This window comes from Budorcas taxicolor, chromosome 4, assembly GCF_023091745.1.
Source record: "Budorcas taxicolor isolate Tak-1 chromosome 4, Takin1.1, whole genome shotgun sequence".
Taxonomy (NCBI): Eukaryota; Metazoa; Chordata; class Mammalia; order Artiodactyla; family Bovidae; genus Budorcas; species Budorcas taxicolor.
The window spans coordinates 108,563,059-108,577,515 of NC_068913.1; the positions used below are offsets into that span (position 1 = coordinate 108,563,059).

General features: G+C 40.9%; 1 protein-coding gene across 1 annotated transcript; it reads left to right on the top strand.

Annotated features, from left to right (window-relative positions):
- Positions 1-9,217: 9,217 nt before the first annotated feature.
- LOC128046518 (olfactory receptor 2A5-like) lies at positions 9,218-10,150 on the top strand. The gene has a single exon (XM_052638638.1). The coding sequence runs from the start codon at positions 9,218-9,220 to the stop codon at positions 10,148-10,150; it is 933 nt and encodes a 310-aa protein (XP_052494598.1).
- The last annotated feature ends 4,307 nt before the right edge of the window (positions 10,151-14,457 follow it).

Sequence of the window (14,457 nt, forward strand, 5' to 3'; positions counted from 1 at the left end):
ATCAGATCTTGTCTTCCTTACTGTGGCTGAAAATAAATATACAGGGAAGCTGTTTGAGTAGCTGAACTAGAGAACTATGAGATGGTCTAGAGAGACTGTGCTTGAGTTCATACTAGACTCTATTAACAGAAAGATGGAAAAGGCTGCAAAATCAGTTTTGAATCAGGAGACTCACTTATATGATCCAGATGAGTTATTTAGCTTGAAGAGAATTGCTTCTTTTATAAATAGGCAGGTAATAAATATATACTTTAAAATGCCATTTTGATGATTCACAACAGTTTGTATAAAGCTCTTAACAGTGTGCCTGGCATAAACTGCAGTTATTTGGTTTATTATTCTGTTATCTAAATGTGTGGATGGGGAAAGAGCTCAATCTATTGGTAGGATACTTGGAGTCCCAGTCTCCAAGGAGGGTGTCCCCACACTCCACTTAAACATTAACTCTGGGGGCCCCACAGGTGAGCAGCCAGGACTTTTCCCCAAAACTCCAAGCACCCCCATGCTTTCCTGTGCAACTGCCCACTGAGAGCTCCGCTGTTGTAATTAATAGTGGCAAAGTTTTAATGAACTCCGCAAGGAGATTTTTACTGACACTTACTTTTTCGATCCTGAAATAGTCTCTATTCCTTCGAGATCAATTAAAAAGTTTTTTTTTTTTCCAATCTTCGCTAAGATGCCTGAGGCAACTTTCCAGCTGTGTCTTTTTTAATGAGTGAGTTCTCTAAGAGGCTCCTGCGCCTTGAGATTCTATAGCAAACTCACTGAAGTTGCAGTTCTTGGGGAGTAAGGATATGAAAACTGAGAAACCCTAAAGGTGATTTCCCTGGACAGGCTGAGAGGTTGCACACACCTTTTAACTCAGAATCTCTCTAGAATCATTTGCAGTCACTGAGGAAGGGAGGAAGTGAGGGAGAGTTCTTTGGAAGTCTTTAATAAGTCAGTGATCGGCAAGCTCTTCCAATTAGTTTCATACTTGAGTACAGACTTTGGGCCTCTGTCCTACTGGCTGGCAACTGGAAGACCTACAGCACTGACCAGATCTACACTGGGGAGCAGAAGCACATACGCTCGCCCGCCCCATCCCCAGACTCAGGCTACCTCAGGGCTTTCATTAACCTGATGGCTGTGTCAAGTGATCCCCTCATCCCCAAGAATCAGCAAAGATTTAATGTATATATGCATATATACGTATGTTACGCCATATGTGTATGTGCTTTTGTTGTTCTTGTTCTTTAGTGGCTAAGTCGTACCCTACTCTTTGTGACCCCATGAACTGTAGACTGCCAGGCTCCTCTATCCATGGGATTTCCCATGCAAGAATATTGGAGAGGGTTGCCATGTCCTTCTTCAGGGGGTCTTCCTGATCCAGGGATCGAACCCGTGTCTCCTGAATTGGCAGGCAGATTCTGTACCACTGAGCCACCAGGGAAGCCCATGTATATGCTTCAGTTCAGTCGCTCAGTCGTGTCCGACTCTCTGCGACCCCGTGAATCGCAGCACGCCACGCCTCCCTGTCCATCACCAACTCCTGGATTTCACTCAAACCCATGTCCATCGAGTTGGTGATGCCATCCAGCCATCTCATCCTCTGTCGTCCCCTTCTCCTCCTGCCCCCATTCCCTCCCAGTATCAGAGTCTTTTCTAACGAGTCAACTCTTCGCATGAGGTGGCCAAAGTACTGGAGTTTCAGCTTTAGCATCAGTCCTTCCAATGAACAACCAGGACTGATCTCCTATAGAATGGACTGGTTGGATCTGCTTGCAGTCCAAGGGACTCTCAAGAGTCTTCTCCAACACCACAGTTCAAAAGCATCAATTCTTCGGTGCTCAGCTTTCTTCACAGTCCAACTCTCACATCCATACATGACCACTGGAAAAACCATAGCCTTGACTAGATGGACCTTGGTTGGTAAAATAATGTCTCTGCTTTTGAATATGCTATCTAGGTTGGTCATAACTTTCCTTCCAAGGAGAAAGTGTCTTTTAATTTCATGGCGGCAGTCACCATCTGCAGTGATTTTGGAGCCCCCCAAAATAAAGTCTGACACTGTTTCCACTGTTTCCCCATCTATTTGCCATGAAGTGATGTGACCAGATGTCCACTGTTTCCCCATCTATTTGCCATGAAGTGATGGGACCAGATGCCATGATCTTCATTTTCTGAATGTTGAGCTTTAAGCCAACTTTTCACTCTCCTCTTTCACTTTCATCAAGAGGCTTTTTGGTTCCTCTTCACTTTCTGCCATAAGGGTGGCATCATCTGCATATCTGAGGTTATGGATATTTCTCCCGGCAATCTTGATTCCATCTTGTGCTTCTTCCAGCCCAGCATTTCTCATGATGTACTCTGCATATAAGTTAAATAAGCAGGGTGACAATATACAGCCTTGACGTCCTCCTTTTCCTATTTGGAACCAGTCTGTTGTTCCATGTCCAGCTCTAACTGTTGTAGATTGAACATTTGATTGAACCAATCAAGCAATTCATGATGAAAACCATTTAATTTAAACTCATTTGTAGAAGTAAGTTTGGGTGGTGAAGCAGGTAGTGGAAAGGACTGATATTTCTTGCTCACGTGACCAGTTCTTCTGAGTTCTTTGACCTTGCATTTATACTGATTTTCATACTTAACCATCCATCAAGCATATCAATGGAGCAAGATTAGGATTAAGGTAAATAGAAGAAAAACCTAGGATAAATTCAATTTGTTATAGACAGTCCACCTAGGAGACACATTGACAAGATATTGCTGATGGAATTTAACAAAGAAGGTCTAGACCATTATGTAAAGATAAATAATTTCCCCATTTCTCAAAAACCTCTCCCTAAAATAAGCCAGCAAACAACTAGTAGTCAGAAGAGCTTCCTGAATATGCTAGGGTTAGTTTCTTGTGTAAAAAATTAGATGAATTAAATTCAGTTTATTTTAGAGAAAGAGAATTCTTAGGGTGAAGAACTACTTGATAGAAATATAGAATTTGAAGTGTTAAGTACTCTTTTAGAGCAAGAAAGCTTTATCATACACGAGTTTCTTTTCTTCCTTCGGAGATACCACTGATATAGCTAATGGAGCAAAAGGTATAATCCGCAAAAACAAACAGAATAGCAGAGGAGACATAAGCAAACAAGAGAAATTGTAACATTAAAATATATTTATAAGAGGTACATGGAGGAATGTTAGCTAATGTATCAGAGAGGAAGCAACCAAATAACAAACATGCAGAAGGGGAAGCCGCTAAGCAGGAAAATGCGTTACCTCTCACAGCCCCTGAGAGTCTGGAAACTTGAGGCTGGAGACAATGAAATCACTGCATATTTTTATTGTATTTTCTGGTTAACATCTTAATAACAGTCTCTTTGGAAATTTAAATTTTCTATACATGTTGAATAACATTGACACTTGTACAGATCAAGGCAAGTGGAAAATGATGTGAAGAAGTACTGCTTGTCTTAAAGCATGATAATGCCTTTTTCTTAGTAACTTTGGATTCATTTACTTGCATCTATAAATGTTAACTTCAGTGTAGCTCTATGCAGAATATTCTTGTACCTAAAAAATAAAGTTAGAATTACTCATAGGATTAAAGTGAATAGTTTGCACCCTGGCATAACATATAACATAGCTCACTGGGTTTTTTTAATTCATATTTTCTGGTCTGTTACTCATCTCTTATCTTTTCTTAGCTCTCATTGGGAGATTAACTTCCTCTCACCATCTCTTAAATATTGGTCCTTTGAAAATTGAAGTATAATTGATTTATAATATATTAGTTTTAGATATACAACATAGTGATCCAATATTTTAATATATTGTATTGAACTCCATTTAAAGTTTTTAAAATTTTGGCTGCATTTCCTGGGCAGTATAATATATGCTTATACCTTATTTATTTTATACATAGTAGTTTGTACCTCTTAATCCCCCACCCCTATTTTATCTCTAAGCCCTTCTCCCTTCCTACTGGTAACCACTAGTTTTGTTCTTCATGTCTGTAAGTCATCTGAAGATTTGTTACAGTTATATCCATTTATATGCTTCACTTTTTAGATGCCAACATGTAAATTATAATATGTAGTATTTGCTTTTCTCTGACTTATTTCACAAAGCATAATGCCCCCCATATCCAACCATGTTAAAAATGGCAAAATTTCAATTTTTTTCTGGCTGGGTAATATTCCATTGTTCATATAGACCAGTCTTCTGTATCCATTCATCTGTCAATGGACACTGGGGTGATCCCATATCTTGGCTATTGTCAATATTCCTACAATGAACATTGGGGTGCCTGTGTCATTTAGAATCAGTGCATTACTTTTTTGGATATATATATATATATATATATAGGAATTGAATTGCTGGATTGTATGGTAATTCTATTTTTAGTTTTTTGAGGAACCTCCATGCCATTTTGTACAATGCTGTATGCTAAGTCATTTCAGTCGTGTCTGCGACACTATGGAGTGCAGCCTGCCAGGCTCCTCTGTCCCTGGGATTCTCCAGGCAGGAATACTAGAATGGGTTGCCATGCCTTCCTCCAGGGAATCTTCCTAACCCAGGGATTGAACCCAAGTCTCTTATATCTCCTGCACTGGGAGGCAGGTTCTTTGCCACCAGCTCCTGTACTAGTTTACCTTCCTATCAACAGTGTACTAGGATTGCCTTGTCTCTATGTCCTTACCAGCACTTCTCATTTGTGACCATTCTGATGATAGCCATTCTGACCGGTGTAAGGTGATACCTCTTTGTTTTCTGATTTACATTTCTCTGATGATCGAGCATCTTTTCATGTGCTCATTGGCCATATGTACATCTTGTTTAGACAAATGTCCATTCAGGTCCTCTCCCCATTTTTAAATTAGGTTGTTTTTTTTTTAACATTGAGTTGTATAAGCCATATAAGCCAGACTCCTGGGATGCATCCAGGCTCCGCTTTTCTCCTCACCACACATCAAAGAGTCACAATACTGATAACCTGTGTTTCTTTTACATGTTTCATATACATTGTCTCCTGTCTATGTCTATAGCTACCAGCTTAATTCAGGTACTCCTTACTCTCATGTGATAACACTTCAGGTAGCTTTGCTTCATAGTCCCCATCCTTATTGTTTTAAATAGTTCTCTACACTTAACTAAAAAGTGTAACCATATATTTAACCATGTATTTAGTTTATATCATTCTAATTATTTAAAATGAAGTCCAACATGTTAGGGAAACTTGTCTGTGAGTCCCCTTGCCAATATTACTCTTTTGCTGTGCCCTCCTCACACCCTCAGGTACAGTCTGGCATGCCATATTCATCTTGCATCTTATTGAAGAGGGTTTAAGCCCCTCATTTACCATGAAGCATGTCCCAGCCATCTTTCAGAATAATCTAGCACCACTGTATACTGAGCATACTCCTATCACAGTTCCTTAAATGTTTACTTGCCTGGCTAATTCTATAGGGAGACTACAAGATCCTTGAAGATCAAGGCAATGTCTCACTAATGTTTGAATCTTTAGTGTCAAGGACAGTGGCCGCGTACAGCAGATACTCAGTAAATATAAATTGAATGAGTGAATTATGAATGAATGGCATTTAAGTTACTGTGATTCGTATGAGTAATCATGGATATTAAGTATTCACATACAAATACGATGTGAAAATTAGAAACCATCTATTCAATCCTCCACTTTGGAGTAGTCAATTTCTTTTACCTTGTTAAGTTCTTCAGCTAGTTTCCTAGCCATGCAAACTTCTAAACTTTTCTAATCACTCCTCCAGAGGTTTTAGGACAATTATTCCTTGAGCTTCTTTATTCTACCCATGCAAATGTATGTGCTATGAATCCTTGATTAGGCAACCCAAAACTATAGGCATATTTCCTTCTGTGTCTTCTTAACAGAGAACCACATTGCTCATATGTTAATAATCTACTGGGCTGGCCCAAAAGTTCATTTTATGGAAAAACTTGAATGAACCTTTTAACCAATTAAATACTTCTCTTCTCTTCAGTAAAGAACTAGGTATGTTCTTAAAACAGAATTTTGGCTATTTCTCTCCAAAACTTTGCCCAATAAATAAATGTATATACAAATATACACACTCATACAGACACACATACAAACATACACATATATATATGTAGGCGTGACACACATAAGAGAGACAATAAGAAGAATTTTCAAGAAACCCTCTATTGTTTTATTATGTGACTATAAAGACAACACCTCAGTCCAAGGCATCATTATATCACAAGGTTCACTGAACTTTTGAGTGCATCCCTGCTTATTTAACATATGCATCATGAGAAACACTGGGCTGGGAGAAGCACAAGCTGAAATCAAGATTGCCAGGAGAAATAGCAATAACCTCACATATGCAAATAACACCACCCTTATGGCAGAAAGTGAAGAGGAACCAAAAAGCCTCTTGATGAAAGTGAAAGAGGAGAGTGAAAAAGTTGGCTTAAAGCTCAACATTCAGAAAACGAAGATCATGGCATCTGGTCCCATCACTTCATGGGAAATAGATGGGGAAACAGTGGAAACAGTGTCAGACTTTATTTTTCTGGGCTCCAAAATCACTGCAGATGGTGGTTGCAGCCATGAAATTAAAAGACGCTTACTCCTTGGAAGGAAAGTTATGACCAACCTAGATAGCATATTCAAAAGCAGAGACATTACTTTGCCAACAAAGGTCCATCTAGTCAAGGCTATGGTTTTTCCAGTGGTCATGTATGGATGTGAGAGTTGGACTGTGAAGAAAGCTGAGCACCGAAGAATTGATGCTTTTGAACTGTGGTGTTGGAGAAGACTCTTGAGAGTCCCTTGGACTGCAAGGAGATCCAACCAGTCCATTCTATAGGAGATCAGTCCTGGTTGTTCATTGGAAGGACTGATGCTAAAGCTGAAACTCCAGTACTTTGGCCACCTCATGCGAAGAGTTGACTCATTGGAAAAGACTCTGATGCTGGGAGGGAATAGGGGCAGGAGGAGAAGGGGACAGAGGATGAGATGGCTGGATGGCATCACTGACTCGATGGACATGAGTTTGGGTGAACTCCGGGAGTTGGTGATGGACAGGGAGGTCTGGCGTGCTGCGATTCATGGGGCCGCAAAGAGTCGGACACGACTGAGCGACTGAACTGAACTGAAGCATGTGAATTAGACATTTGTTGTCCTTCTACCAGATGCCTCTTCAAGGCCAGCTCTGCTCTGCTTTCTTTCCTTCCTTTCTCCTAACACCCTATATCACATTTCAGGTACAACCTGTAGAAGACTCAGCATCCTTCTCAGCACAGTGCAGGAAGGTTGCTAGAAGTATTCTTATCTATTAACACTAACTTAGAGTTAGGAGGAAAGGAGAAAGAAATTAATGCCAATTTCAAGTCAGTTTCTCATTAAGAATGATGTTCTGCTTCCTCCCAGCTCCACTAAATCCATCTGGGGCAAGCCTGAGGTCCAGGAACACACCACCATTGAAGTACTTGGGTAGCATGATTTACAACGTGACCCCGGGAGTTTGTTTGTTCTTACTACATGACTTTGATGTGCATGAATGCATCTGGGTATTAAGTCATCACCTGCCAGCTTCTTTTCTCCTGAACATCCATCCCCAGAGTCCAGAGAAATAGAGACAAAGAGTTAAGCAATTTTTGTTCCCCTGCTAGAGATGGCATCTGTATTTTGTATGTCCTAGTCCCCTCCCCCTCAGGGACGCTCAAGGGACAATCTGGGAGGACTTGGGCAGAGATGAGCATAAAGCCTCTACTGCTGGTGCTTATAGTGAGCAGTGATCCAGTCCCTGCATCCGCCTGTGTGAAAAAAGCAAGGATAGCTCCTGCAGCTGCAGACCCCCTCATTCAGAGGCAGCTGAGGGGAGCCAGAGCCTCAGCTTGGATCTTCAGACTCTCTCCTGGCCTCTGTGCTGTTTCCTGTACATATAAACCTATCTCTGGGTTAAGACCAGCCACAGTGAGTAAAGGGCTTTTGGCCAAGTGTGATCATTTAGAGAAGCTGGGATCTGGAGAAAGGAAAGACTCCAGAAATCGGCACACTGAATGGGAAGTTTGGGCCCAGCTTATGGGCAGGCAGATTTCTGGGCTTAAGACAGCCTTGGGATTTGCAAAGCTGGGTCGTAAGCTGCTCATTGAGAATGATCTCGTGTATCATGAACTGTCAGGTAATAGGTGTATACTTCTATGGAACATTTCAGGTTCTCCCTTTCTGTCACCTTGTCACCTTGTTAACCATGGGTGTCCATAAGGTTGATGGAGTGGTAGCCAAAAAATTAAAGGAGAGTCCAAAGACTTGATTAAATTCCAGAATATACTCTGGATGTTATTCCTAAAGTAATGTTTTTTATCCATCTTTTACCATCCATCCATTCATCCATTCAACAAATGCACTGTAAAAATGCAATGGGCCCAGAAATAACATCTCTCTAGAACCCGGGAAGCAGCCCTGCAAGAAGGTGGTAGAGGGCAGGAGTAGGAACAAAACAGAGATCCTTGCCCTGATCATAGGTCATAAACAACTTCTGTGAATGCTGACCAGATTAGTGATGGCACTCTGCTCATGCCTGGCATGGAAAAATCTAGATTTTCCTGCATAGTATCAGGAAGAAAAAACTTGGTGCCAATTTCATTTGCTAAAGCTTTAGACCTAGTGGACGCAGAAGGAAATAGACTCCTTGAAGTTGCATTTGTACATCTCACCCCCCGTTTAATTGGTGTATTTACTTCATGATCATTTATTGAGCAACTGCTGTGTGCAGTGTACTCTGCACAAGCTTTAAAATAAGAGCAAATCAAATGATAAAGTATGAGCAAAATTTGAGAACTGAAGAAATAAGAAAGCAAAATGAGAATGTAACTGTGGGCTTTTCTTAAAAATAAAACCATTCGTCATTATGGAGAACAATTTATTCTGTGGCTGCCATCTTGACAGTATGAGTATAAACTTTGCAATCAGAGTTAAATAAAATTCTGTAGAAACGGAAATAATACATGACACCCTGTGTTCACTGATCCTGTTTATGGGAGCCTTTCTGCTTTACTGTGGATTAAAAGACTTGACATGATGAATCTGAAAACGATTGTTAGCTGAGTCAGCACACAGCGCACACCACAAACTCCGTCTTTCTGTTAATGGCTAATCCAGACCCGCATTTGTTTCTCAGCCCACAGGCACTGCAGCAGCTGTGATCAGCACAGGCACTGTCACCAGGGCATGACAGAAAATCAGACATGGGTCACAGAGTTCATTCTCCTGGGATTTCCACTCAGCCCAAGCATGCAGATGCTCCTCTTTGGGCATTTCTGCCTGTTCTATGTCCTCACCCTGCTGGGGAACGGGGTCATCCTGGGGCTTATCTTACTGGACTCCAGACTGCACACCCCCATGTACTTCTTCCTCTCACACCTGGCCATCGTCGATATTTCGTATGCATCAAACAATGTCCCGAAGATGCTGGTGAACCTTCTAAACAAGAAAAATACTATCTCTTTTGTCCCATGCATAACGCAGACCTTTCTATACATGGCTTTTGCACACACTGAGTGTCTCATCTTGGTGGTGATGTCCCTTGATCGGTACGTGGCCATCTGCCACCCCCTATGTTACTCTGTCGTCATGAGCTGGAGAGCGTGCGCTGTGCAAGCTGTCACTTCCTGGGCATGTGGCTCCCTCCTGGCCCTGGTCCATGTGGGTCTCGTCCTGAGGCTGCCCTTCTGTGGGCCTCATGAAGTCAACCACTTCTTCTGTGAAATCCTGTCTGTCCTCAAGCTGGCTTGTGCTGACACTACGCTCAACCAAGCTGTCATCTTTGCTGCTTCCATGTTTGTCTTAGTCGGGCCCCTCTGCCTGGTGCTGGGCTCCTACGCGCGCATCCTGGCCGCCATCCTGAGGATCCAGTTTGCCGAGGGCCGCAGGAAGGCCTTCTCCACCTGCTCCTCCCACCTCTGCGTGGTCGGGCTCTTCTTTGGCACTGCCATCGTCTTGTACATGGCCCCCAAGTCCCGCCACCCTGAGGAGCAGCAGAAGATCCTTTCCCTGTTTTACAGTCTTTTCAACCCCATGCTGAACCCGCTCATCTACAGCCTGAGGAACAAAGAGGTCAAGGGTGCCTTTAGGAGAGTGCTGTGGAAGGAGAGGCTAATGTGAGGGAAGCCAGGGAGAGTCCTAAGGGTGGAAGGTTTGTTCTCTGTGAGATTTGGGAGAATGGTACTGTACCTGCCTTAAAATCTCATGTCTTCAATCTCTGGCATTAAGAATTTATATTGATCAGATGCTGTTCCTGACTCCTAAACATGGAGTTCTCTGCAGATCACAGACATGAGCAGAAGGTCATGGAGAAGACAGGCCGTGAGAGAAGGATCATGAGGCGGTGAATGCATGGCAGAGAGCCATCAATTCTCAGGGCCAGTTCCCAACACCAAGGTCTAGTTTCTTTTCTTTTGAGGTTTTGTTGTCTCAAATCTCTTCTTAAATTCCACGACAGTTTCCTTCTCCCTTATAAATATAAGCATTTGCTAGTAATGTCATAATAAATGCTGCTACCTCTAACAAGACAGGATAAACACTGACCTTGGTTAAGCAGGATCCTATTGGGAAATGCAGTAAGAACTATAGAAAGAGCCAACTACTTGGTCTGGAACTTAAAATCTAAGGAGGATGCCATGTGTTCTGAAAAATCACCTGAATCTGAGCCTAATGAATTTATTTGTGTGAAAACAAAAGCTAAATTTTGAGAATTTTTTTGATATGGGAGACAAAAAATATGAAGGTCTTCATTTTATTTCATTTAAGTTTGCACCATTTAATTAGAAAGAGTTTGTGTTTAGAATAACACACTCTCATATTTATATGAGAGTTACCTTTATAGGGAGAGTTACCTCTTTCAGAGTTCAGGTTACAAAACTGGGAGTAGGTGACAACAGACCCTTATGAAGAAATATTACAGGGTTTAGATAATATTATAAAAGGAAGTGTCAAGAGAGGCTAATAGCTTGACATAATGTTGTAGGCCCACATTTCTTGATAAAGCCTTGCAGGAACCTCAACACAACTCCAAAGAGCACCTGCTCCATGTGATATAAGTCACATGTTCTGGACCCAGGTGATCAGAATGATAGGGGAAGATTTGTTTCCTTTTAACACAAATTCAGGAACTAAGTGGCCAACACGGTAAGGCAATGGTGATTTGTTGAACACAGAAGGAACGCTACCTTTTGAATTTTCTTCTCTTCTCTTTTCTTGCGGCATCACATGACATTCGAGTGTGTGATATATGATGACGGTATGATTATCTTTCTGTAGATCTATGTTTTCACCCCAATTCTTTCTTGTGTCATTTCCATTGTATATCTTTCTTCTCCTATGAAATTAAAGAATCAAAGAGGAAACTTTTCCCTTCCACTGTTTTCCACTTGGTTCCCAGAAAGCTCACTTACCGACTCTTCTTTTTATTGACTATTCTGTTCATTAATTAATTTGGACAAATCATTTTGTCTCTGGCCATTATCTTGGTCTTCTTACCCCAGCAGTATCAGGAAATTGCCAGCCCCCAGAAATCCACATTTACTCCAGTTCCCTCCCCACCCAAAAAGAATGATGTGAATAAAGAGATAAATATTAGCTCTAAACGTAACTTTTAAAGCACTATGTAATTATTGTGTATCCTCTTTCAAAGGTAGGAAAAAGCAGGTAATGTTTTCATAAAAATGACTTTTTAAGTAAAACTAGAAAAATTATGTTCTCTGAAATGTGTGTGTGAGCGCTCCATCATGTCCTAGTCTTTGCAACCCCATGGACTGTAGCCCACCAGGCTCCTCTGTCCATGGAATTCTCTGGGCAAGAATACCAGCGTGGGTTGCCATGCCCTCCTCCAGGAGATGATCCCAACCCAGATATTGAACCCATGTCTCAAGTCTCCTGCATTGGCAGGTGGGTTCTTTACTACTGGTGCCACCTGGGAAGCCCCCAAATATGTATACCTTATATTAAAAGAAGAGGAAGAGGAAAATATGGGATAATTTGCCTCATACAAAACATAAACCATTGGTTTGAACTCAGAATTTTTCTACAAGGACTCATTAGAAAAATCAAGTGATTGTATTCACTCTTGTGTCAGTTCAAAAATACTTGAGAAAGAATTGACCCAAAAGACCAATGTTGTATGAAGGTAACTGGGGTAGATGAATTATGAAGAAATATCCTGTAACAGGTCTGAGGAGTGGCTCTGACTAAAAAACAAAAAAAAATACAACAAAACTATATTTTGTTAATAAATTGCATAAAACGCTTAAATAGATGAGAGATTACTATGAATTGTTTCAATATTTGTGTTAGAGATTTTAATAAAAAATTATATTTTGTTGTGATCCATCATATATATTTTATTTTAACACTTGCCATAGTTTTGAAAAGGCTGAGGGCAAGAGGAAAAAAGGATACATTTACTTGATGCTTGGGATTCTTCTGGATGTTTCCCAATGTTGTCCTACTCACCTTTCACCCTTAATACTATAAAGTAGATTTAAAAAATTTATTGGAGAATATTTGCTTTACAGTGTTGTCTTAGTTTCTGCTGTGCAGAAAAGTGAATCAGATATACATGTGTATATATATATATATACCCTCTCTTTTGGATGTCCTTCCCGTTTAGGTCACCACAGAAGGCTGAGTACAGTTCCCTGTGTGGCACACTAGGTTCTCATTAGTTCCCTATTTTACACACAGTATCATTAGTGTGTATATGTCAACCTCAGTCTCCCAGTTCATCCCCCCCTCTCATCCCCTTCTCAGCGTCCATGTATTTGTTCTCTAGAAAAATGGCACAGTGAACCTATTTGCAAAGTAGAAATAGAGACACAGACGTGTAAAGAAGTTATTATCTTCTAAAGTTTGGAGTGATTTAGTAACTTTCTCTACACCTCACAGCCAGTAATAGGGCAGAGTTGGGAGTTTAATATCACTGTACTGATTTCAACCCACACTGCTTGTTAGTTATCTTCCTGAAACATCACCGATTTTACCTGAACCTGTCTTAGGCTTGGCATCTGCATGACAGCAGTATGGCAAAGAAATATATTATAAAAAGAGTAGAATGGAAATCTAAGTGATCACACAGTAAGATTATATGCTGGTAAAACTCATGATTTAAAATCTACGTTGTTTTGGAGAAAGTCTCATTCAAATGAGATTGAAGAATAGTGCATAGGAGCCTGGATCTAAAATGGTTTTCATTGTTGTTGTTCAGTTGCCAAGTCATGTCTGACACTTCATGACCCCATAGACTGCAGTACACCAGGCTTCCCTGTCCCTCACCATCTCTCAGAGTTTGCCCAACTTCATGTCCATTGAGTTGATAATGCCATCCAAACATCTCATCCTCTGTGGTCTCCTTCTTCTCCCGCCTTCAATCTTTCCCAGCATCAGGGTCTTTTCAGACGAGTTAGCTCTTCGCATCAGGTGACCAAAGTATTGGAGCTTCAGCTACAGCATCAGTCCTTCCAATGTTAAGGACAGAGGAAGGGTATTCAGAGTTGATTTCCTTAAAGCTTTACTGGTTTGATCACCTTGCTGTCCAAGGGACTCTCAAGAGTCTTCTCCAGCACCACAATTCCAAAACATTAATTCTTCGGTTCTCTGGCTTCTTTATGGTCCAGCTGTCCCATCCGTACATGACTATTGGAAAGACCATAGCTTTGAGTATACAGATCGTTGTCGGCAAAGTGATGTCTTTGCTTTTTAACTGCTGGAAGAAGATGAAACTGTAAGAAGAATTCTACATAGACTGTACACTCTATATGTAGCAGCATTTGCAGAAGGATTCATGAGATAGCATCTAGGATAGGAAATACATACAAAAATCATCTCTCTGTAGTCCGAAGTTTTGTTACATTCACTTCCCTACCCACAACTAAGACTTCTCGCCAACTATATATCTAGAATAGCTCTACTAGGGAGTTTCAAGTTCTACATGTGGAAATATAAATTCATTGTTGTTGTAACTTGCACATTGGTTGAAATTTCAGCACTTTTAGAGGTTTGCTCATTGTATAGCTTTCTCTGTTCTTAAGATTGCCTGCCAAAAATTGTAGTGAGATTAGAAGAAAAATACATAGATGAGCAAATAAACAAATGAACAGATACATTAAAAAAAATACTATCAGTGTTTAGGCTGGAAAAAAGAAATAGAAGAGCTATTTTCAAATGTCCCACAGAATATCCTTTAAGATGTAAAAGTGGTAGTTTATTGCTTCCCTGGTAGCTCAGCTAGTAAAGAATCCACCTGCAATTCAGGAAACCCCAGTTTGATCCCTAATTGGGAAAATCCCCCTAGGAGGGCATGGAAACCCATTCTAGTATTCTTGCCCTGAGAATCCCCATGGACAGAGGTGCCTGGCGGGCTACAGTCCATGGGGTCACAAAGAGTTGGACATAGCTGAGCCACTAAGCACAGAGGG